A 26,650-nucleotide genomic window follows, 5' to 3' on the forward strand; every position below is an offset into this window, starting at 1 on the left:
ATCTGAGCTTGTTCCTCAAATTCAAATTACATGAATTAATAGCTTCTGTACTGTTTTTCAATTTTTAGTGTTATCAAAACTAGATGTTCTAATTAGTAATACAAGAGCACACTTTTAATCTTGGCTCCTCATCTAGATTTTGCAAGTTCAGGAGTAGTAAAGAATGTTGCAGACATTTTGATGCCTCAGGGCATCAGGGTCTCTTGATGCCTTAGCTATGGCATCTTTAATACTAGTTGGGTGTCTGCATCTTGTGAGGCATCTGCATTTGTGGTGAGTGTAACACTGGTCATCTTGCATGCTCTGAAGTAATTTACTTAGCATATGATGCATAGCAATAAAAATAGAACATCTCTAAAGCTATCTGAATAGCTCACCCATACAACTGTTTCAAAAGGCTGGAGACAGATTCAATATCTGGCTTCATAAGGAAGTATAAATGTAAACTCTAAGTGGAGCTTTTGACACAGTCTTTGGATGAGCCATGTGCTAGAGAACTACACCTGTAGCTCAAACATCAATGGATTTATTTTCTAAAGTGGGCTTTCTGAGTAATAGTGCTGTAAATTTGAAGTATCCAATTTGTTGGTCACAGATGACAAACTATAGTCTTCTAAAACACCTGTGTGTAGTAGAAGAATTAAGACTTTGAGTCAATGCTACCCTTGCTGTTCTTTAAATTAAAGCAGGATGTTAAGCTAAATGGGTCATTGTTTCCAAGACAGTGTTTTCCAGAGTCTGTCAATGTACGTCATATGCTGTCTCAGAATTTCTATTATTCCAATGTCTATCAAAATGTTGTCATTCCTTTTAAATTTCTTTCTGAAGTATCCAAGCAGTCTTAGAGTTTACTTCTGTGCCCTTTTTTCTTCTGCTACTCCCAAAGTTCTCAGACAGGTTTCTTATCCAAAATACCCTTTCCCAAAACTAAAATTTTCTTTAGTTCTGCAGATTTAGAGGAAGCTGTGTTTCAGTGAGGTCGGGTAAACAAGGCAAGTGTCTTATGTCATGATTTCTCTTCTGTAATTTCCTGTAGTAATCTGCTAGTGATAGCAGGGTTAGCTCTTTTTTGGATTAAAAAGCCATGTACTTTCTAGCACAAGTTGAAATACAAGTGTTTTAATATGTGATTACATTTTATATTGTCATGTGACCAGTATATTTTGAAGTATGTATCTTAGATTCTGACAATGAAACTTCTTAAAACTGAGTGTTTATAAAAGTGGTTTTTATTCCATGGAATTTTGAGTTGTCCCATTGGATTTGTTGGGGAGTACGTACATAGCTTTTTTTATAAAAAAAAAAAAACTGTGTTTTTTAAAAAAAAAAAATTAAATGACAGAAGTATTCCTGTTCCCATCACTTTTTTACTTGCCCAGCCTGACCAGAAAGAACAAGAAAAAAAGGAAAAAAAAAAAGACAATTTGTGCTCATTTACAAGTAGTTTTTGTATGCAAGTGCAAAGATGCAATGAATAATTTCACAACTGTCATACACCATTTTAAAGATTATGGCTAGCTATGCTTTGTAAAGGGGGAATTACAACAATGCCTGTGTAAACTCTAGCACCTTCTGCATGCTTTCAATACCGATTCATCTCATTAATTGTGAAACTTGTACAATCAGAGGCTTATTAAATATACTTTTTTAAAAAAAGAAACTTGTATGTATTGAGTATTGACTCATTCTAATGTATTGCTGTTGAATCTTAGATTGGCTTTGGTTGGAGGAGACCTTGAGGATCATACAGTTCCATCCCCCCTCCCCCCACCATGAACAGTGTTGTCAACCACTGGATCAGACTGCCCGGGGCACCCATTTTTACTACAGGGCTAGGGAATCCACAAGCTCTCTGGGCAACCTGTTTGAGTACATCACCACTCTATGAGTAAAAAATTTCTTCCTAACATCTAACCTTGATCTGCCCTCTTTCTGAAAGCTATTTCCCCCTTATTGCTATTAGTCTGTAAGTGCTTGTAAGTTCCCTTGAAGTATGGGAAGGCTGTAGTGAGGTTTCCTGGAGTCTTCTCCAAGCCCAGTTTTCTCAACCTATCCTTATAGAGGTGTTACAGCCCTTGGATCATCTTTGTGGCCCTTCTGGACCAACTCCAGCAGCTCTGCATCTTGTGCTGGGGACCCCAGTCTCAGACCATAATATTCCTGGTGTGGCTTTATGAGGGCAAAGTAGAGGAGGACAAGGACCTACTTCAATCTGCTGGCCGCCCCTCTTATGCAGCCTAGGTTACTGTTAATCTTCTGGGTTGCAGGCATGGGCACCTGGGTCATGTCTGACTTCTTGTCTGTGAGGACCATCCCCAAGTCCTCCACAGGGCTGCTCAGTGAGCTCTTTTTCCCAGTCTGTACTTGTATCTGGGATTGTCTTGAACCATGTGCAACACCTTTCACTTGTCCTTGTTAAACCTCATTAGATTCTTGTGTGCAGGCTTTCTGAGTGTGTCTCAGGTCCCTTTGAATTGTCTATACCTTTTGTTTTGTCAACTTCACTCATCTTAGTAGATTTGTAGATTTCTGTTTGCATAGTAAGCCTTGTACATCAAGTTCTTTGTAAATTATTCAAGTGAAGAAAAAACTCCTAAGAAGTAATTGTTCTGTGTATTTTAGTTTCACTGAAGTCGAGACATGAGTTAGTTGACAGACACTGGTAATGAGAGAAATGTTGCTGCTGTTAAGTTCATGTGGTTTTATTGAAATAAAGTGAGCCCTGTCAGTCTTATTTCTGCAAAGGTTGACTGGAGTAGGATGGTTAGGCAGCTAGAAAGAGAGTAGTTTTAAAAAAAAAAAAAATAAAAAAAAAATCTGTGGAAATGACATTTAAAAGTACCAAAGCAGGTATTCTCTGCAGATATGTTCAGATGAGTCTGTTAAAATAGCCCTAAGTAGACAGAAAGCTTATATGGGCCTTGGTATGGGTAATTTTTAAGTGGTCTCCTGCTATGTAATTAGTCTGAGCCATATATACTGTGTAAGCTTAGCACTAATAAATGCAAGCCTGCATAGAATCCTAGCATTTCCATAAAATGTTTTTTTTCCTTTTTTCTGTAGGAAGAGAGTAACTTCGCTTGTTGTTACGGGGGGGGGGAGGAGAAAATAAAGCAAGAAATTCCAAGCAGTATTAATACTTGCCTGGAGTTTCTTGTATAGCACAGTTAGCCTTATAAGGAAAACCTTGTCTGTTAATCATAGAAAACTTTTCTCTCTACACTCTTAGTGTATGGTTCAAGACAATCCCAGATACAAGTACAGACTGGGAAAATGCATGCATGAAAGCATGATGGGAAATTATGCAGTTTTTTCAGTAATTTGTCGCTGCATTCTACCAGGAGGAAAAAAAAAAAAAAGCTCAATTCTTTAGATCTGACTTGTGTTGATTTTCAAGTATCAAAGCTACTAGTGAGATGAGTGTCAGGAGCAGACGTTTTGAGTAATAACTAGTTCATAGGCAGTAAATGTGCGTAAGACTAGAGGGGGATGTCCCCTGGTGTGGCACCATGGGAGTTCTCTTCTGTGTAGCTGACATTATCATGAGAAACTGCATGCAATACTTGATGTTTTGCTTTTTACCAATTCTCGTCTTTGAAGTTCATCGCTTCTTTTGGTAGTTTGTAAGTGCTGTCTTAACCTCTGTCTTAGTACCCACAGATTCCTTCAGATCTATTTCTGTACCACCTCCCATCATTAGACTGGAATTAACTCCTGAGTTTTCTCCTTGTGTTTAGTAGCTTCAGCATAATTGATGCAGGTATCATTCACCATGTAAAATACAGAACTGTCACTGATACAGAAGATAAAGCAGTTGATCATAAAGCAGTGGCCTGTGTCATGTATTATTTCTTCATCATAGCATTACACTTAAAAAACGATTTGGTCTCTGGTCATTGGCTTTTTTGATTTTTTTTTTAATTTTTTTTTTATTATTTAGGATGAGGGCTAGATGAGAATGTATTGTGGAAAGAACTAAATGTCTGAGATTTTTCTCTAGTCTTCTCAGTACATCCTTCTTGTGCCTCCCTGATGAATCATCTGTTGGCTTTTATTCTACTTCTTATTCAGTGTAGTAATGTTAGCAAGTACCTGTCTACCTTCACTTGGTTTGGTAAATGTAGGGAAAGTGGAGATTGCCTGCTGACACGCATGAGGATTGTCAGTCTGGCAACAGTGACACTGGAAATGAGTTCACACCCTAACATCATCTTGTGCTGCCAGTTCTGAAGCTTTTCATGTTTCAGAAGGAATTTTGAAATGCCACAGGCAAACAGAAAATGATGGGTAAATCGAGAGATTTTAATAAAAGAAGTTTAATATCTACAGCCAGTAGGGTTCCTGGATGGAGGGGCCCCAAGTACTGGCCCAGTGAGTAGAGATTGAGAGTTGTAGAATGAATCTTCTCAGTTATTTTAAATACTCTATTTTTTTTTTTTCCTAACAAAGTTCTTACTGTTAAAGAGAACTTAATTTTCTGTAGCTTACCCAAATTATTCAATGGAAGAACAGTTCAGTGAATTCATGAAGTCTGTTTTCTTGGGGTGAGGTTTTTTTTTTTATTATTACACTTTAAATTTTAGGGTGATAAGATGCACAAGTAGTTCAGGTGTAAGTATTCAAATACAGAATGCTTAGTTACAGCTGCATACTGGCCTTTTCAGGCTTCAGAAACTGCATCAGGTTCTATAAATACATAGTAAACTAGTCAGAGCTTTGAAAGCAAACAGCTGTAATCTGGGTAGTCCTAAATACTTTTTGAGATTTGAAAAATAAGCATTTCTGGTCATAACTGTCAAAATCAATCATTGGAAACCACCAGATTTGGGGACTAAACTGAAATTGAGGGAAGGCATATCTCAGTGGTTGGTTAAAAATCAGTTGTTTATAATGGTTCTTATATATAGCCATCATCCTAATGTGTGGTTTGTTTCACAAGCTTAGTAAATGGTTCCAGGTAAGACTTAATGGAAGAAATGCTTGTTGTGGAGATGGGTGTTCAGTGCATATCTGGGGTTCAGACGGGCTTTAATTACTGTCAGCTGAGCTAGCTCATTAGTGTGTGCTAGTACGTAGTCTGTACTGTATTATTAATAAAGTAATGTTTGAGAATGCAAAAAGTAGCCTGTGGTAAATGCTTCTGTGCAAGCCCTTGTATACTGCAGTCACTTAGTCATAATGAAAAGTGTGTGCTCTCGTGAGTTTATTGTAAGAGATTTGTGTTACAGGGCATCAGTCCTGCAGATAAGTTGTAGTTGTTCGTGCTCTGCTTAGGGTAGAAGTATACAGACCTGTTTTCTGTGGGGAAAACTGTTATGTTCATAGATGCCATTGCAGGGAGGGGTGATGAAAGCAGGAATGGACAGGGAAAAGGAAGAGCTAGAAAGCTCAGTTAAGGCAGAAGGCTACTATAACTTGCATTACTTAATAATTACTCTCTATGCCTTGTATGCTGCTGTAACTGACAAGAATGTTAGAACAACTGTCCTGCTGTGGGGCATGTCAGCAGTTTGGATAGAATTGGTTTGGATTTTAACAATGGATAAGACATCGTATAACAATGAGAAATCCTTTGGGTGGCATGTTATAGAATCTTTAAAAGATTCCAGATACCCACATCTTTTAAGAGTGTTTATGACAGTACTTTTCCCTGCTATAGAAAAGAAATCTAGCTGGTTCCAGCTTAGTACTCTTTTCTAGTCATCTCTAGTTTTCTTTATGAGTGTTGTCTCTGCAGAGCTATAAAACATGAACACTTAAAGAGTACTGAGCCACCAGTTAGTTGTGTTTTGATACGTACATCTTTTTCCTGCACATCTTCCCACACCCCTCTGAATATGTAAAGGCCTGTACTTTTTGGGGAGAAATCAACTTTTGCTCTCTAGTTGTATGGAATAGAAATGGAGTAGAAATGGAAAGGTTCTAAATACTTGAAAAATATCTACACAGTGAATCCTATCAACGTCTTCAGGCTTAAATTTTTTTTATCTTCCTAGTTGTTTTTTTTTTTTTTTTCTTGAAGATTAAATGCATCTTGAAGCATTTCTTCTTTCCAAGTATCTTATTCTCTAGTTAATTTAGGAATGGGCACTGGTAGGAGGCTCATGAGACTACTACTACTAATGCAGTAAATACATTAAAATAAAAGGTTTTGTAAAGAAAACAATGACTTAGAGAATGTGTGGAATAAAAGATACTTAAATTGCTAAGAGTACCAGTGTCTTAAGAGTGTTCTGCTAGTCAGTGGATTACCAGTCTCTAGACAAAAAGCTGTTGTCTAGCAAAAGCCTTTGAAAACACTGAAACCATGACTGATAACTAAATTGTGTTACTGGAAGTTGTAGGTGAGATGGAGCTGTGTAGATGGTGTTATTTTAAATAGTTTTGGTTTTTTTTACAACTTTTTACAAAATAGGGTAATAAGCAAGGTTCTGCTCCCAGTTTTGCAATGTGTTTTTGTGTGCATCAATATTATCAGATAAAGTATGTAAGCAAGTCATGAATCTGCATATATGTGTCTCTTCTACTGCAAGTCATGAAATCTTTTTGAAGTTGTTAACGCTTACATTCTTGGGATATGTGGCAGGAAGATCTTAGTACTTTGTGCTCCATTTCAACCATTATATAACAATACTGGAAGTTCCTATTGCAGCATGATATTGCACAGGATGCTGAAGTTCCTTGAACAAGTTTTGCGTTCTGAACTATTCAGTTCATTAGTTGATTCCAGTCTGGAAGTTGTTAGCATTCTTCAGTATGTCATGAAGTATGTGTTCCTTGAATTTGTCAGTTCCTTGCAGTAGGAATACATACAGCCCTGCTCTAGCAGTAGTGGTCTGTGAGTGTTTCCAAAAGTGCTGGATGGGATTTCTGTGCAGGTGAGTATGCTATAAAAGCTGGCTAGGTCTTAACTCAAATAAGCTTGCTGACACTTGCAAGAATAAACACAGAATTTTAGACTAGTCATGACCAGCAAACATACTAGAGGTCTTTGGAGTGTTTTGAACAGTCAGCCACTTGAGCTTGGAAACACTCCTGACTTTGTGACAAACTGGGACTGGATATTCTGGAGGAAAAAAAAAAAAAAAAAAAAAAGATTGGTTCTAATTCTCTTGGTCTGTATGCTTTAATGTAAAGTAGTTGTTTTCTGTTCTTTCTGTTTGCATCTTTGTTTGCAGAAAACACAAGAATCCCAGGTGCAATCAAATGGTCAAACTGAATACATCCTGATGACCAGCATTTGAGAGGCTGTTTCAGCAGGATAGTGAATGCAGGTTTTGCTCCATGAGAATTCATGAGCAATCTGTAGTACAGGTTGTCTGCACAGGTCAGTGAAAACACTTTGGCTGCCCAGGCCTTAGTCAGCTCCTGTTTGAGGCTGTGTTTTCAATTAAGATGTTTCATTTTACCTCTTATTTCCTAGCAACTCATGTCTAAGGATTGTGCCAATGACTTTGACAACAGATGCTCACTTCTTGTACCTACAGCTCAAGTTATTTCTGTTTTTTTTTTTTTTTTAAGGTCTGATTATTTAAATTGAGCCGATTATAAAGTGCCCAGTGGAAAAAGAGTTATGTGTGGACTTGTAGAGGTACTGTCCTTGTGGTTTAGAAGAGGAAAATAGATTTATTCATATCACACTTGTGTGAATAAACTACTTCCAAATATGAGAGAAGGTTGAGATGGGTGGAAGTAAAAACTTAGTGGTAGAGTAAGGGAGAGAATGAAAGGAAAAAAAATTATTGAAATGGAAGCTACTGGTAGGTGAGGTTAAAACTAAGCTTTCTACACTGACATGTTGGACAGTTTGGATTGATGAAGAGTGTTTTTCCTCCTGGATCTCATGCTGCAGAAATTGTATGTATCGCAAGCCTAGTTTTGTAAACACAACTCAATTTTTTTTCTCTTTAGGTTTTGGGGTGGATTTTTTCTTTGTTCTGTGATTTTAGTGCAGGGAAAAAGGGTAGAAAAAAAGCCTTCGGAGCTTTCTTTGCTGGATTAGCGGACTATTGTTAATTCTTAACATCATACCTTTGCATTAGATATTGAATGTGCAGATAAATGTTTGGGCTTCTCAAAGGTATGTAGTCTTGCTCTGGTCATGTATGATATACAGAGGCTTTGGGGGTTAGTTTCTTTTTAAGAGGATAAAAACAAAATGTTACATTGAATTAAAAAAGAGTTTTTCCTTTTGATTTTCTTAGACACTGAAAGTCCTTACAGTTCCTTACAGTTCCTTACAGGTTAAAGAATGCTTAGAGCCTTAGAGAATAAAGTCTCTTCTGGATTCCAGCTGAAGAGGACTATTCTGTACTGAAACAACTTTCTGAGTCTTACAACCTTTTCTTGGCAGCACATACTGGTTGGATATTTCTCTGAGTTGCTTCAGTGTAGTGGTTGTCAACATATCTGGATGCAACTTGGAATCTGAGGTGTACCCTTCATCTGCCAGCATAATTCCCTCCCAAGCTCAAGCAGCATCTGTGGCCTTGATGGATGTACTTCATGCTCCGCCATGGGAATGGGTACCTGAGGAAATAGTTTGTGGAAGTTATAAACAAAAGTGTATATGCCAAGGTAATCAATACTGATGTTTGGGTAAATTATGGGTCTTGAAGCTTCATGGAGTTATGTTTAAAAGTAGTCACTTCCATTAATGTACAGAGGTTGATTCAAAAGTTATGCCTCTTATTTCCATGGGAAGAACAGATACAGAGAACTCAAACTTCCAGCTACAAAACACTATTTTTCAGCATAATCACCACTACTAGCTTTGTATTTTTTCCTATGATGAAGAGCCTGCATGTCACACTCTTAAAAATCTGCACCACTAGAGGTAAACCACTGTTTCGCAGCTTCTGTGACAGTGTCTTTGCTGAAACATACCGCCCATTATCTCACTGTTTGGACTCCATTAATGCTTGGCAAGTGTCGGTAAATGTCAATGGGTGCTTTTTTTTTCCGCATGGAGGAATTCAGTTCCGCACCTTTGTTACATACTTCCTCTCTGACACCATCTGTCACATCACAACGAAAACATAATGGATATTGGTGGGAATATTCAAAATCTATTGCCATACTACCAGCATCTGCCTCTGGTGTTGTGGGCCAGTGTAATAAAATAAGAGGCATTACTTCTGGAATAGCCCTCATATATTTAAATTAGGAGGAAAGAGGCTATTCTTAAGAGAAAGCAATCTTTGTAGTTTCGCTTGATGAGTGCTTCTCTAGTGCTGAAGAGTTCAAAGTTTGGGATATACATTGATTTGTAGACTTGTTTCTCTTTGTATAAGGAAGCTCTAGCACATTGGGAATTCTAAAAATCTGCAGATTAATGGGACAGTTTACTGTATGTCCTTCTAGAAGAAGTAGAGCAGCCAACAGGATGTTTCTGCAATGCTTGTAAGAACATGCTTACATAATTATCTAACATTTGAGGGGGAAAAAATAAAGCATATGCTTTATTCATAAAACATATGGATTACTCATCTATGTTCTGCTAGTGATGAATAGTCTTCTGTAGCCTGTAAAAGGAATTCTGATAACCTGTAGTCGAATAAAATACATCAAAAGTGTATGAAAATACATGCCTGTAGAAGGAAAGGCTGAGAGCTAGGTCCTGTGAAGCGATTCCTTTCAGGGCCTTTCTTGAGATGGGGAAAGAATTATAAGAGACTCTTCTTGATTTTAAAAAAAGAAAAGAAAAAGATCTTTGATTATTGTGAATGACATACACATGCTAAAAGGACTGTACTATGGAAGTTGGATGAAATTTAGCTGAGAATTAAAATAACTGTCTGTTCTTAGTGTGGTATGCTCCTTTAAGTATTGGCTTCCAGAACAATGAGAAACTTGGTAAGTTTTGCTTTGTGTCCAGAACAGAAAATTACGGAACATTCACCCTTAAAGCTTTTGTGACAAATGATATCTGTTAGGGCTTTGACCAGTACCTGATAGTGGTACTGTTTCACAATTTTTACTGGGGCAAGGCACTGCTGTGCCAGAAACACTTGAGATTAAATGGTCCTTGCCATTGTGATAAAACAAGCCTTGGAAACATGTCTTTTCAGTCTGCTCACCCAGTTCACCTCAAATTTGTTATTTGTGGGTGCCCTTTTTTTTTTCCTGAATATCAGAGAACTAGGTCACTCACATAACACCTCAGTAGACTGGAACTTCAGCTAAAGTGCCATTCATTAAAGATGTCGGAGTGCCACTGCTATCAGTAGACTGGAACTTCAGCTAAAGTGCCATTCATTAAAGATGTCGGAGTGCCACTGCTATAGGTATCACCTTGTGTTTCATTGCAGTTAAACTTCATGTGCTCATCCCCACTAACTTTTGGAACTGGTGCATTTATCACTGGATGTTTCTGCCATGAGATTTGAATGCTCAGAACAGCAGTTCTTTACTGTCTAATTCTCTAATGAGAGATCTTGAGTTTACTGAGACCAAGAATATCCTCATCTGTTCACTTTGGGCCTCAGCAAAGTCAGAATTGATGTCTAGGTCTCTCTGTACAGTCTGTATTGTACTCTCATAATAATAAAAGTAAGGAAAAAAAAAAGGGGGGGGGGGGGGGAAGAATATGGCATAGTCCAGCCCAATTTTGATCCAGAAGTTCACTGTTCCCAGTAATGCGGAACCTTGAGAAAATACCTTAAGTAAGGAAATGTTAACAAAGATAAGTAAAACCATGATTTTCTTGTTTTGATGAAGAGTATGTAAGAAAAGGAATGTTAGGTCTTTAGACTTGGAAGCTTTCTTCATTATGTGGCCTGATAAAATCATAACAAATCCAAGATTAGCCCTTGGAGTGTCTAATCTTCCCAGCTAATTTGTCTAGGGATATCAGAAATTAACACCAAGAAACTTAGCTGTAAATTGACACATTAAATACTCAAGACTTTTCCAGAACAGTTTTTTTTTTTTTTTTAGTATGAGGTATTTCTGGAAATACAGTTTAATCTGGATGCATTGTGATGATAAACTGAAAAAGATGAGGATAAAGTTTATTTTAATAGACCTAATTTTATGTAATAAAACAGTTACTTCTAAGCTTTGGACATCCTTTTGATGGAACATTTCATAGATACCTTTTATTTCTGGTCTGCCAAGTTGTCGTGTTCCAGTCTTACTGTCCAGTACTGTCAGCAGAAGTTTTTGTCTTAGTACGTAGAACCTACACAGCAATATGATGAATAAGTTTTCAAGGTTATAGGTTACAAGATCCCTTTTCTAGTGTAAGGAGATGTGAGCTGCTTCTATTATTATATTTTGCCTAAGACTTTTCTGATGTTGGGATACCAAGCTGGAGAGAATCTTCTTACTGTTTTGTAATAGGTATCAGGAAGCCTGTTTCTAAACTTGAATACATCTTAGAAAGGTCACCTTCAGTTAGCTCCAAATCAGGGAAATTACTAAATGTTGGTGTTACCATCTTCATCCTTAATGGGGGTTGAGAAATGATATAAACATGATATAAACAAACCAGGAGCCACCTGAGGTTCTTTGAGCTTCAAAAAGTGGTCTTTCTTTTCAGGTGCCTCGTTTCCCTAGTAGTGTTGTTTTTTTTTAACTGTGTGTATCTGTATATAGATAATGTGTATCTATTGTGTGTGTAATGTGTAAATATATGCACATGGGAATGGTACTAATGCACAAAACCTAATGTCTCTTCATAGTGTATGGCTGAGAATAGGAGAACTAGAAAAATGCTTTCCTGTCTAGTATCTGCTACAAATAATTGGGAAACGGAGAAAGAATCACTTGCTAAACAGTGTGTGGGAACTGCTGAGTCGTGGCCTGAGCCACTGATTGAGCACCTGGGGTAAAGACCCGGTCAGCCTTGGGAGCACAAGTGAGGGCTGTATGACTGGAAGGGGTGGAGCCTAGCTGCACCTCTTAGACCTCATTGAAGAGCTGACTGCCACTGGGGAAGGATCTCTTCCTGGAGATCCCTCCCTGGTGAAGCTTTCCCCTGCAAACCTAGAATCTTCTGATATGGGTGAGCAATCTTTTTTTTTTATCATGCTGGTCCTTCCGTTATCACATCTTTGTTATAATACCTTTCCTGTTGTATTGATCTGTTCAATTGCTACAACAGAATTTCTGTGCTTCATGCGTATTCCCTCATTTTTATTTGTCATGTATGTGAAGCTAAATACTTTCAGGAAAACCTGTAAGATGAGAAGGGAAGAAACTTCTGCTTTCCCCTTTCCTTTGAATGTGTTTTTTTGTAACTGAGGTCAGCTGTGGACAGTGCAGGTGCTGAACCTGGTGGTAGGCAAGTTTTTTTTCTTCCTTTCTTCTCTTTCTGAAAGCTGAGCTGTTTTCCTTAGCTGGAGAGTATCCATGGAAAAGTAGCCATCTATATCCAAAGTGGCAGAGGTGTAACCTGAAGAACTGAATGGGGTGAAGAAAAGCATCCATTAAGGTTGCTTAAAGTTTTAAAAAAGTGACCAATAATTCAAGCAGTTCTGATGTCACATGTTGTTGGAAAGGATATTGAAGATAAATGTTAGATTGTTCCTTAGGGTTCTGCTTTTAGAGATGAGATTGAGTGTACTCTGAAGGGAAGTTTTTTCCATTTTGCTGATTATCTTATTACTTTAACTACTGTTAAACATTTGAAAATAAGATATATTTTTTTTTCTACAGTGATAAATGTCCAGAGTTCTTTATAAAAAGCTTGTGTAAACTTGTTGAACCTAGTGCTCAGGAGCTATGTCTTCTGTATATCTCTATCAGGAGCACCTCTAATATAGGTGTCTAATTGAACTGAGAACTACAAGAACTTTTAGGTTAAGTTCATGTCATTAGAGGTAGGAATATAATATTAGGAAGCAAATAACCAGCTTTATTTGATCAAGTGTAAAGTTTACAGAATTTTAATAGGGTGATTGTTACAATGTGTGTTAGGTAAGGAAAGAAACTTGCTGACAGAATTTTATGCTTTGTATGAAGTGCTCTGGGATAGATGCTAGCTAGCTGTTGCCATGTTTGAACAGTTGGTGGCTCCAATGCTTTGCAGCTGTTGCTATACAAGTTGCCAAAACAAGTTAGTTCTAGCTGTATATATTCATCTAGTTAGAAATCTAAAATCAGAATCAGACCTACTAAATAAACACTCCCAACTTTGAATCATTTTGTAAATACTTTTCTTAATAGTTAAATAAGCATGAATTTCAATATCCTGTCAAGCTTATGATAATTTAAGAGGCCACCTTGCAAAACAACTGTTCAGAATCAGTAGCAATGTTCCTAAAGCCAGCGTAGCTAAGAAGACTGTTTCTACTCCGTATTGCGGGATTGTACAAGTGAGACAGATGACAGATATCCTGACCGAAAGGGAGGCAGGGGGGAATTGTCAGAAGGTCGGTTCCTCGGGAAAAATTCAAAGAAGATGGTGTTTACTGTGCAGTCATGCCTTAAATTAGCCTTGCAACTGTTTATATGCTTAAAAATGAAGGTATTTAAAATAAAGGGTTTAGTAGGCAGTGGGTTTCGACAGAGCAAGATTATAGCAACAAAGGAGCAGATGATGGTGAACTGTCATTTTTGGTAACCACAAGAACTTATAATAAAAGGAGAGCTTAAGTATAATAGATAGCTTTGTATGAAGTATTCAGAATTTGGAGGAAGCTTTGACTTTTTTTTTTTTTTTTAATGGAATGAGAAATTTCCGGGGATGCATATACATATTTTTCTAATGTGTTTTTTGCTTGTTTTTAATTCTTGGTACCAGAAAATGTAATTGGAGAAATGGAACATTCCTCCCTGAGTTTTCATACTCTGGGGGAAATGAAAATGTATAATTATTTTGTTAGGAAACTAGTTCATGTGTTTTAACTGAAATACTTGTATTAAGCCATCCTGAACTATTGTACATACTACATATTCTTGTTTCTCATTTGGATTGTATTATTGTGTTCCCTTCTTTAGATTTCTGTAGCTTCTTATGAGAACAAGACTGCAGGACAAAATAATGAGGTGTGCAACCTTCAGATATGGTTTAGCTCTCACAACTAAACTGAGATAGATAACAACTTGAAAAGATGTAGGCCAGTTCTTAGATTTGTTCTGGTTTGGCCTATTATATGACAAGGGATGACGGCAATGGCCTAAGGAAAATCTTGATTTACTAAATATAATAGTAAAATGTGATATAACACAATATAGTACAATATGATTGGAATTGAAGCTAATAAATCAAATGAAATGAGAGAGTTTCTGAAACCAAAGTCCTTACCCTAATACTGTAGGTAAAACTGCCAAGGAGCAAAGAGAAAAGTCTCATGACTCCCAGTCAGTTTTATCTTTGCCTCTAAATGGAAATAGAAAAACGAAGTCTTTTGGGAGTTGTAGTTCAGTCTTCTCTTTTGAGAACAAGAGACTGGAAATATCATCAATGCACAGAATTGAAACATTAACTCTTTAACTCCCAGTGCACTACTTGATGTTGTAGTGTAGAATACCGATCCACTGACATGAAAAATCATCGCAACGTGGCACCTATGAAATCATGAATGCAGTGACCTAGATCTATGTGAGTGCTGTCTGTAGCATTTATTTTTCTAATTTTGTATGATTAAATATTATGTACTGATGGAATTCTGTTGGGGTAAAGGTGGGGCCAGTTGCAGTGGCTAGTTGCCACCTGCAAATGAAATTCTTCAGGAAAACCCTTTGTTTTTTAATTTCTTCTGTCTCCTGGAGGAGGCAAAAAATATACAGACAAAAATATAGAAATAGCCCTGCTGAGTGGAATTTGTATTCCATTTTGGTATGATGTATAATATCATATTATCTTAGTAATATTGCATCAGACAATATACCCTAGCCAAATGACACCAAGAAAAATGTATAATTCAACACATACCCTCACTTTTTTTTTTTTTTTTTTTTTTTTTGCTTTAAACATTAAGATTTATATATTTTGTGTAGATACATACTTTAAAGTCATCCAGGAGTTGCACTGGAAAGGAAGGCTGGAATACTTTTACAGGTGTATTATTTACAGGAATCATGGAAACCTTCTAAGGTCTTTCCAGTTTTTTTTTTTTTTTTTTTTTTTTGTTTTGTTTTGTTTTTCTTTCTCCTTTCTATTTCTAAGAAGCACTTAAATTCTGCTGAAACTTGAGATTAAGATTACATGCCTGCATTGTCTTTACAGTGCTCTGGAACACTAAGTGATTAACAGTAGGCCAACCTCTCTAAGTGTTTACATGCTGTAATATCTAATTCCTGCTTGCACAATGGCTTTGTAAGAGCCGAAGTAGATATTTGCTCACATATAATAGATAGTTTCCATGAAATGTATGTTAATGGTATTGGCAAGCTAGGAAATAAATGCAGTTTTCAGAGATGATCTCCCAGGGTATGGTTTGAGTTAGTCTGCTTACTGGCTGGGTGCAATTCCTTCTCATAAAAGATTTTGTTCCTCTGTTAGAAGCAAATACCATTTTTTTGGTTTGGTGTTTTTTTTTTGTTTTTTTTTTTTTTTTTTTTTTTTGTGTGTGTGTGTGTGTGTGTGTTGCAGTAAATTATATTGTAAGAATTGCTGGTACCTAAATATCTCTGTAGGTATGATGTATTTATTTAATAAGGAGGACCTAGGCCTATCTCCATACATTTGTTTCATTTATTTAATGCTAAATTAGATAGTGTACTAGAAGTACAACCTAGGAAGAAGTTAATGAGCAGCAGAATCATGAAACCTAGTTGTACTGCAGTTAATTTTGTTATCCAAAGTAATCCAACTTCCACTTGAGTCTTTTTATGTAATTGAGGCGTTTCTGATATCCCATATCTGTAAAACCAAAGAAGTACCCGTTAACAAGTTATTGGAGGCAGATGGACATTAACACAATTATACAGTGTGATTTTTATGAAGCACAAGGTTGGGAATTCATTTCTAGTGTTGTAAATTTAATTACCGAGTTCATAAAGGATTTGTATAGTGGTATAAATTGCTTAATTTATAAGGAGAGCATGTGAGGTAGTTAGGGAGGCTCATAGACTCTCAGTAGAAAGTTAGAGCTCTATTTTGTTTGCTTATAGTGTAGAAAGAGGTTTGTGCTAGCAGGTCAAGACAAAATACTACTTTATCATAAGAGAAGACTGGAATCCAGAATTGTCTAGTATCTCAACTTCGTGAAATTCTGCTCCATTTCAGCCCACTTGCTCCAGCTGTTACAGTACATGTTGGGGTAACCTCAGAAAGACTTTGTGAAGCCCTGCCACTTTGCAAATGCACTAATATCCTGTGTGCTCTCTCAGGAGAGATGTGGAAAGTTTGAATTATTCAAGCAAATGCTCATATTGAATGTGTTAGTGGTATTAAAATAAATGAGGATGCTTGCACCTATTTTCTTTGGTATTTCCCTATATGTGACCTAATAATTGCACTTCGGGCTGAACTCCAGATTTAGTAGGTTCATTTATCTTATGGATTCAGATGGGACCTTGTGGCGGGGTATGTCACTTACTCAGCACTGGTAGGGTGTAGCTACTAAATTTCTGCTTCTGAACAGATGTCTCTGAGAGTCAGTGCTGAGGGAAACTTAAACATTTAATGACTTCTAGCTCCCTAGATTTGCCCTGATTTTGAATAACTAAATTCAGGATTCAGTGCTAGTGAATCACTCCCCTTTAACTGCCTAACTTAGATTTCATGAATTTGGAACTAAGACTCTGAGTTAGAAGAAATGGAGTCAGTCCCTCTGAGCAAAACTCAGTGCTGAATGAAACTTGAGAACTGCGTAGAACATAGATCTAGAACTGTCAATCAACTGTTATTGATGGAATAACTTCTGTGAACTCTAAACCATACTTTCTTGGAAGCATGAGAGCTGAGGGTTGTACCTATGTGGGTAGAAACTTTTTCCCCTGTGACAGCTGAAGTAATGTTATAGGCAAACTAACTTTCAACTCTGCTGGTACAGCAAGGTGTACAGCAAGGTAGCTGTGTACTGAAGACTGCAGAGACATGAAGAAAGACCTTTTATCTTTGAGCATTGGTTTGCAGGATGTGTATGATTAGTTAGAGTGGAGCACTATGGTAAAATAGGTTCTGAAGTAGTGAAGGGTGCTGTAACTTGGGTTTTATTGTCTTATGAAATGTCCTGGGAGACCTATTTTTAAAAATATTTTTAATTTTTTACTCTGCTGCTTTAAGTAGAATGGATTTAGCTTACCTTATTTACCTTGCAGCTTGTATAGCTAAGATTTACACACAGTTAACAGTCTTGTGATTCACTGTTGCACTAAATCTATAAAGTAAAATTATTTTGTTACTGTTGCAGGTTGCTCCTTTTTGCATGTTTTGGTCCTCATTTCACTTGGGGAAAAGAGGGCATGTTAACATTTGAACAAGGAGTGTGTATTGTAGCAGTTGCAGGAAGTTAAAGGATCGAGTGTATTTTGTTTATATGCAAGTCCTTCAGCTTATGCCTCCTAGAATAGATGAAAAACTATTTCTGTACCTGCAAAAACTGAAAAGCTGGGCATCAACAATAGAGTTAACTCTTTGCAAGTTGTGTGGGTGAGAGCAACAGTAAATAACAGAAGTTGAGTGATGCTGCTTAGTGTATGCATAAATACTCGTGTTGTGACTTAGCTGATAACTTATTAGCATCCTGCCTCTTGTTGAACAGGTTTCTGATCACAGAATCTCCTTGAACACCATTGTTCTGATTAAGTCAAAGTACTGCAAACATGTGGACTAAGGGAAATTAATTCTCATCTCTAGGCACAATAGAACATGAGTATTTTTAACTTAATAGTGAAAAGAAGTCATTCCCTGAGCGTTATGTGCTTAGAGGAGACCAAAATTGTTTGTTAATCTTTTTGTAAATGCTTTAAAGAATGCTTGAGTACCAACTGAAGTATATGGAGTTTTTATATACCCCCTTCCTCCCATTGTTGATGCTAGACTGAAGCAGTGATACTGAATGTGGATTTTTTCATATTAGGATTAGATTGCAGAACAGTTCCAATTACATGACACTTTTTATTCTGTTACATGTGAATATTTTGTAAGCTGCTGCTTTCCTTTGTTGCAGTCTTCCTTACTGGTTATTCCCTCTTAGGGAGCAGTTTAGATGTTCTTGTCTGACAGTGTTTTAATTGTACAGGCCCACGTTTCTGGGAAGTAAGACAAGTGACACTAATTAAGAGGAAATGAGATTAAGAATGTTCAATGTTAGAATATCTGAGAAAGTCCATATGGAAACACTGTACCTAGTAGTAAGGAGAAGTACTTTTTAAAGTAAACTGCTGAGCTAGACATGGAGTATAAATTGTTAAATAAAACCTTTATGAAAACATACGTATGTAATTACATACTGGATACAATATTCCTAAACAAACTCTTGAACTTCTGAATCACTGTGAAGAGCTGAAGCTGTTTCTAGACGAGCAAGGTGCAATACTTGCATTTTGAAAACCTTTTCCCTTTAAAGAAAGTAGCAGTAATTTAAAAAAAAAAAAAAAAAAAAAAAAAAAAAAAAAAAAGGTAGGAGGGAGCTCTCCCCTCGCCCGTCCCGCCGGCCGGCAGAGGCGCTCGACAGAAGCCGGATGCGGTCGCTGTGCGCTGGGCTTCCCGGCTACGCGCCGGGCTGCAGCGGAGCTGGCGGCGTCCTGCAGAGCGGTGCGTCAGGCAGCAGTTCAAAAGCAGAGATGCTTCAGGTCCTCAGCGGCGGGTACCGGCTTGCTGATTTCTCTGTGAATATAAGGATCACACAATGAGTTATGCAAGGATGGGGAAGTGGGACACAGAGTGGTAGGGGCATAATGCAGTGCGGATAAGCATAAAAGTTTAGGTTAAAATAAGGAATAGTAGTAAAAAAGCGCTTGTAACGTGGAGGGGGGATAGTCTACAATTCTTCTTTGTGACTTGCAGTTATTTCCCTAGCGTAGTCTCATCTGTTTGCCTATGAGGTCACAGCTGATAATCCACTGTAATCACAAAGAATCACATAATGTTGTTAACGTTTTCATTTTAAAATATAATTAAAATTTCTTAATTCATTAAGGAAACCCACACGCTGACCTGTGTTTGTAGATAAATTCTCAAACTTTTGCAATACTGTTATGAACTCTTTCATTGAAGCAGTTAATGGATCTGCATGTGAAGTTTTACTGGCCTCGTAAGTTTATGGGGTCATTGGTGGCAGAGTAGGATAGTGCTATGAATCCAAATAGTGCACAGCTCTTTCAGTTCGGGTCTTCTAATTTAATTATCCCAACCTAAAATAAGAGGATTTTCTTTATATGCTTACCATAGCAACTGTACAGTAATTCTGCATAACTGAGGGGTGGGGAAGGGTGTTTTTTTTTGTTTTTGTTTTTTTAATTCCCTGCTGTTTTTAAAGTTTCAAGGAGCTCCATGTAAGTGCTGAGTTCCCCCACTAAGTTCAAAGCAAGAGGGCAGTGTCAGAACCAGGAAGAGTTTAGAAAGATTGTGGATTAGTCCAGAAGTAGTTACCTGAGTTTTCCACAGGCACGTGATGTAAACGTAGTAGTGAACACACAGTACATAGTTTTAATAAGAACTTCCTTAATTGATGTGATGTGTGTAAAAATAATAGATAGGACTTGTGACTGAGAGAGCCTTGAAGAATGACTTAAGAAAGCTTAACAGATGTCTGAACTACTTTCGGATATCTAAAACAAAATAGGAGATAGCATAAAAGTATTTCTTCATTTTAGAAACTGGAGATGGGGGCAGGTGCTGCAGTCCTTTGCAAATTAGCATCATGAATGGGATGGGAATGGTAAAAGGACTTGCAATCAAAGCTAAATGGCTTGTGTTTGATATGGCAAAAAGGGTGTGAGAAAAGCAGATGTAAGTAAAGTAAGGAAAATTATTTTTGTGGCAGCTCTCTTAAGGGATACAGGGAAGGTAGCACAGCCAAATAAAGGGTTTTCAGTACTTACAAGTAAGATGACAGTCTGAACTGTTAGCTATGTATGTAAGTAGTTAGTGTTGTATGTCAAGAGAAAATAAAAGATAGAAGATGAAAATTTGATTTCTTACCAGTCTTTTTGCTTAACCTGTAGAGTTGGAGCATAGAAGTTTCAGTTGAGTCATTACCAATAAGAGATATGATAAAATACCAGTTTGCTTTAAATCCATGGGCTCTGGGATCATCTGTTGCTGATGGTGAACTTCTGTACAGTTCAAAGAAACTCACATTTTAAAAAGAATATTTGTATGTATTTCTTATTTGGCAAGACTTTCCCCCTCTTTTCTAATAAATTATTTTTGTATCTTTACTGTGAACAATGTATTGGATGTTGAGGAATCACTTTGTGGTTCCCAGGATTTCCTCTACCATCTTCAAGTTGCCAAGTAAGATCCTATGATTTCTGCTTCCCACATCCAAGTTGTTTTTTCCAGTGATATTCTTCAATATTCAGAAGTGTTCTCTATAAGAACAAGTGTTTTACTGAGTGGCAAGGGATTTGCTACCTACTAACAGCATATAGACAAGGTATTGAATTGTTAATTACTTCTATTTTTGTTGAAACCACATCTCTTTATTTCCAGTTCTGTTTTCTCCCCCTTTTTCCTCATGAAGAGCTCCAAATCTCTTTTGCAGTAATTTGCTTTATCGAAATATGGTAACCTGTTTTCTTTGTTCAGTCCTTATGTATTATATGTATTATATATACACCATGGTTCTGTTTATCAGCTGTGTAAGGACAGTAGAACAAATTCTGTTAAAGGACATTTCAGATACTGTATGTGGAATTTGCTGATTGAAGGAAATTGCCAGGTCCATGAGTACAAATGGCTGAGAGAAAGGAAAGAGTAGTTCTCTGCACAGGTAATGAATTAAGCTGTCACTCAGTAGATTAGATGTGAATAAATGCCTTATTGCCTTGCTCAGCAGTGAAGCAGTTGATTTCTAACGCAGGTTTTAATTACTGATGTGCTGTTTTGTTACCCTTATTCACATGGGTGCTCAGAATAATTCACGCGTTCCTCACAATTTTGCAGTCTTGTGTTTAAATTGATGCCGCAGATGCAGGATTGGAGTGAAAGCTGGGATAGACTCGTGCTGTAGCACACTGGGTGATCACGGGCAGTTTCACAACCTACGAAAAAACTTCCAGCTGTATTGGTGAGCATATCCTTAAAATGTGTACATGGAGGGGCTTCCTCATTCTAGTGTGATGACCCCGGGCTGCGGGGGTCTCCCAGCATCCATCCTCGCCCTCCTTAGTGGGCAGTGCCCTTCCGCCGCCGGGGCCCCTCCTCGCAGGAGGGGGCGGGCGGGGAGCACGGCCGGCCTTGGGGAGGGCTCCGCCTGCAGGGGGCGGCGGGCGGCGCTAGCGAGCGGCGAGCTGGCTGGCGGCGCGAGGCTCTGGAGGTTCTGAGCCGCGCTCTCTGCGAAGGCTGACGGGCAAAGGGGAACGGAGCCTCAGCGTTCTCCTGCTGCTGCTCGCCGCCGCGGCCATCACCGCCCCTCGGGGTGAGGAGCCGCGGAGCTGCGAGACTGGCCGGAAAGTTTTCCAGTTGCGTCAGCTCGGCTCCCTCAGGAGCGTCCCGAAGTTCCCGCTGGCAGGTGAGGGGAGAGCGGGGGGCACCGCGGGAAGGAGCGGCGGAAGCAGCGGCAGCAGCGAGCTGCGAGTCGCTCTTCAGCCCCCGGACGGGCGGGGAGGACCGTGGGTAGGGCGGTGGGGTGAGCGCCGAATGGCACGGGAGGATTGGCACGGCTGCAGCCGGTAGGTGTGCGCGTATTCTACACGTTATCTAGATAAAATCCTAGTCTTAATAATGGAAATTTGAGTGCATCGTAGTGTTGTATTGAGAATGAAACTTCTAAAGTGGAAATCATAAATATAATGAGAAGTACCTTCCTGGATGTTTCTTTTTTTCCAGTCTTGTATGTCAGTTGATTTGAGTCGTACTTCTGAAAGTGCAACATAAGGATATTTTCATGTTTGGGGACATAGAGACAGAAAATACTTTTATTCTCTAAGTGCATAATTAAATAATATCCCTATGTGTAAAATCCATTCATGTTTAGATGTGAATTAGTAAATGTGAATCAGTGTTTTCGTGACAGAAACTGATTTTGATATACAGCAAAAGTTGAATTAACGCCCGCCTTACTTAAAAATGTTGTTCATCACTTCCTATTCTAAGATAATTGGTAAAAGTTTTTATTCTGCAAGCAGAGATTAGCTATGCTATATCTATTCCAACAGGAATCACTTCAAAGTAGAGCTTTTGACAGACTGACTTGTGAACTGCACTCTGAAACGTTGTGTTAAACTTAGGATTATCTGTTATTATTATGATATTGTAGTTAGGTCACCAGTACACAGAACAGTATCCAAGGCCTTATTACATTATCTGTAGCTTAAGCTTTTATCATAACCTTCACCAAAAAGAAAACAAATGCTTTTGTTGGAAAGCCTGCTTAGGTTCTGTGCAAATGCAGATATTTTGTCTGAAAACAAACAAACAAGCAAAAAAAAAAAACCCCAAACAAACAAAAAAAAAACCAAAAACCCAAAACCATGAAGCACTGTCAGTGACATAAACGTTTGGTGCTCATTGCGTGTGTATGAGCGATATGTTAATTGTTACTGTGCTCTTCTCCATCCATAGTCTGGTGTAACTATTGTACTTATGTCATCTTTTACTTTATGCCATATGTTCACTCCTATACTGAGAGTAGGGAAGAAACATTGTTACCTCGAGGAAATAACTGTAGTGGTTATTTATGTATGTAATCACTCTAAAAGTAATGCCTCCTGTTTACTGCATGGAAACTACAACAAAGAGCACAATAACACTATTTGGTAGAGCAAATTCTCAGCTGCAAAACACTGTTTTTTCAGCATAATCACCACTATTAGCTGTGTATTTTCGCCAATGACAAACAAGAACCTCCATCTTGTGCTTGTAAAATTCTTCACCAGCAGAGGTGATCCACTGTCACTGCTGAAATGCATAACCCAACCCTCAGTGTGCTCACATCCACTGAGCTTCACAGAAGTTCAGATAGCATTGATGAATGATTTTTGACGTGTTTTTGGTATGAAAGAATTCAGTGACGCACCTCATACGCACTACCATGTCAGACACCGTTCTATCAGACTGACCCTCTGCTGCTATCTGTCACATGGCACAACATGTAATGGGATACTGGTGGGAATATTCAGTGTCTGCAGTCTTACCATCAGCATATGTCCTTGTATGCAAACAGTTTATGTAGATGCTGACTTCTGAAAATAGGTGTTGGAGCTGCCTGTAGGAGTCTCAGTTTGGTTGTTTATGAGTGGGCTTCCAGCACTGTTTGTGGTTTACTGGAGCCTCTGGAGTATCTTGGCAGGACTGTTAGCTGCCATCCTCTGGGGATGCTTCCTCTGCTTCCTGGAGTTGGGAGTGGGCACCAAATGGGAACCATCAGCCCCATGCATTTTGGCAATGGATGATGGCAGTGGATGTCTGGAGCAGTCAGTGGTGCCCAGAGCTCTTCAGCTGATTGTTAGATGGCATGATCTAATTGCCAGGCTTGTCTTTGCACCAGAAAGCTAAGTTCGATGATATATTGAGAAAAGCTAAATTTTCTGGAATTGTAGAATCAATCCCATTATTTTTGTTTCAAACTCTGAACAGATTATTTGAATTTTAGGAACCAAGCTGGGCTTCTTTTGGCAATTTTTGGAGACCATTTATGGTGTCATTATAATAAAAAACGTAATTAAAGGAATGAAGATGTTGATTGGTATGAAGTTTATTGCAAAGACTTTTTGGAAACAGTTATATGTACAGAATTAAATAAACAAGGCAAAAAACTGCTTGAAGAATGTCTTAATGTCAGAAAAAGTTGGTGCCTAATGCTGTTTTACTAATTCAAGTTAAAATATTCTTGCTAGTTCAGCTTAACGTAGCAGTTAAATCAGCTTAAGGTCTGGGTCACAAGCAACCCCAAACACTTTTTTTGAATTCTAATTTAGGTTTCCAGTACAGTTGAAATTCGGGGAATTTGGATTTTGGCTTTATTGGAGGTTAAATCAAGAATCTGTGTGTGCTTCTGCTATTTGTTGAACATGTTCAGATCTCCAGAAAAGGATTTGAACAGGGACAGGAAGTGGATTATGCAGTGGTATCAGTTGAGGTCTATTTTATCACATATGTGTTTTGTAAGGATTGCTGCCTGTATTGTGTTTGTGAGCATAAGCTGTTAGTTCCTGAATGCAGGTAGCATTTCACCTCTGGCTCTGTAAAATGTAAGAAGAATCTTGCTTGGGTGCCTGCCAGTAGGAAGGGGATCTTGTAGGATGCTACAAAGGAGCCAGACCTGTACCAGTGCTGCCTGTGATGTCCTTGGAAAGCCATGTGTAGGATACATCTTCTCTAGAAATGCATTAAAAGACTTTCTGGAGCCATCTAAATGGAGCCATCTAAATAGAGCCACAAAGAAGTCAGCAGGGTGTACAGTCCAGGGTTATGTGCTTGAGTTTGATCCTTACCTCTTTTATTTAGCAATGGTGAAATACTTTACACTGATCTTAATGGCAATAATTAATGTGGGGCAGTGGCTGTAATAAAGGTTAGTTCACAAATAGATATTAAAAGATGAGCATGAGAAATACTTGCGTGATACAGGTTGCAAATCTTTTTTGCAGTAAACCACTTGTTTTAATGACTGCTTCCAGCCAGTGGCATTTCAGTGCTGTCTCTTAAAGACTGTTTATCATGACAATTCTGGGTTTGTTTTGGGATTTTCCAGTCTCTGGATTTGATCTCATGAAAGTATTTGCCTAAGCAGACAGGCAGAAATTTACCATGTCTGGTCATCAACATCCTCATCTACCAGCACTTGCTTTTATCCCAAGCTACTAAAAATATGGATTTTTAGGGTGGAGACCATGAATCAAAGGCTGAAATCAGTTCCAGATCTTCTGGAAATAGGTACAATTACTATTATGGATTATGTTTTATTCTTGCTGAGCTCTTTTCTAATCTCATTGAGATTGTTTCCAGTTATAAAACTTTTCCTAGACTCTAACTGTATATTTTAGTATATATTTATTATAGAGTAAATTGTTTCACTTTTCTCTCTGCCTTGGTTTTGGATAAAAAGCAAGTTGTTGTTATAGAGCCTTCAGAATTCAGTACTGGAAAAAAAGAGCCACTGTTCATGCAGTTAGAAAACTTTCTAACTCTATTTCAGAATATTTGGCAATGAACAAGTCTTGCCTAGGACAGTAAGATTTTTACTTACAAAAACATTTTAAAATGTGTGTTTTTCATTTTAGGTTGTTCTGAAATAGAAATTCCTGATTCAGTTGCTGGTGTACTCTCTTCGAACACTGTCCTGTATGCTGTTGCTTGTTCCATAGTGTTTTAATGGAATAATTACAAAACCCCTCAGTGGACTCTGAGCAACCACTCCATTTTTAATTGGTTGGACTCTTTCACATGTTGTATTCAGTTACTTCTTCCTGACCATTGAAATCAGCTCTGTTTAATGAGCTGGAATAGAATTAGGTCAATAAAATGTACTTTGTATGTGTGTGATTAGCAGTCTTAAGGTAAAAACTAAGTTCCCTTAGGGTTGGGAGTGATGGTTAAAAATATGCTGCTTAAAAGAAGTATTTACCATAAAATCAAAGGAAGAAGAGAATATTTGAAGAGTCAATTAAAACCATAAACAAATATTCATTATTGTATGAGAGTTTTGCTAAAAGTCTGAATGTCTTCTTGAAGCTACGCTACAGTCTGTAACAAGCTTAGGTAAAAGTCCACATTAGGTTCTGAATTACAAGAGACAAAATGTCAGAAAGCTTGAAAGCTAGGCAGTGCTAAACAATGAAAATACTAAGTGCAGTTTGGCTAATACACCTAATCTTTAAGTTATTTAATTTCAATAGTAGAGAGTTATGCATATGTACCTACATGCACAAAGAACTGCATGTGAGCTGAATCTGTGTATGTTGTTAAAACTGTAATAGCAGAGTCTATGTATATTGTGAAAGTGGCACAAAAGCTTTGTGCAAGGTCAGTTTTTCTTAACCTTGTATGAAAGAAGAAATCATTGCTTCTAAGAAATGAAATTGCTGGTTACTTCTGAGGGGTACCTTTGTCACTCATAGGAGAGGGCCCCTGGCAGAGTGGGGAGCACTAGGACTAGGTTGGGGTGAGTACTGGGAGACTCTGACAGCAACACCACAGCAGCCCTAGCGGTTGTGCAGAGGTACAGTGCTGGTGCTGACTAGTGTGCTGAGGGGTTGGGCAAGTCTCCTCAGGGTGACAGCACCCTGGGCAACTAGTTTTGATGCCACAGAAAAATAAGTGTTATGTTACCAGATGATGGACTGTGACCTCATGTCCCTCCACTGCATATGTTGGGGTGCCAGCAGAGCCTTGCCCATCCTAATTTGTTCCTGGACTTTAGCGAGAGTGTTTGCTTGCCTTGTGCTGTAGGGCTGGTGGCAGCTGTTTTCAGCCCATCCCCACAGCATCACCTGTGTTTCCCCAACTTTCACTGTCTCAGGCAGGTGGGCCTTACAGGTCATCACTCAGCAAAGGTAAGTGGTGTAGAGATGCATAGCTGGGGCAGCTGTGGCTGGATGAGTGTGAAGAAGAGAGGGACCTGGGGGTGTTGGTTGATGCTCAGCT

At 38.3% G+C, this 26,650-nt stretch overlaps 1 protein-coding gene across 1 annotated transcript in view; it reads left to right on the forward strand.

Moving 5' to 3' along the window:
* Window positions 1-18,579: 18,579 nt before the first annotated feature.
* Window positions 18,580-26,650, forward strand: part of GPC5 (glypican 5) — a gene marked incomplete at both ends in the record, with an annotated part of 607,225 nt that continues 599,154 nt past the window's right edge. The window contains 3 exon segments of the mRNA XM_079539519.1: window positions 18,580-18,704; window positions 21,187-21,340; window positions 21,344-21,575. Coding sequence (XP_079395645.1) covers window positions 18,580-18,704; window positions 21,187-21,340; window positions 21,344-21,575 — 511 coding nt within the window.

This window comes from Tetrao urogallus, assembly GCF_951394365.1.
Source record: "Tetrao urogallus genome assembly, chromosome: 1".
Classification (NCBI taxonomy): domain Eukaryota; kingdom Metazoa; phylum Chordata; class Aves; order Galliformes; family Phasianidae; genus Tetrao; species Tetrao urogallus.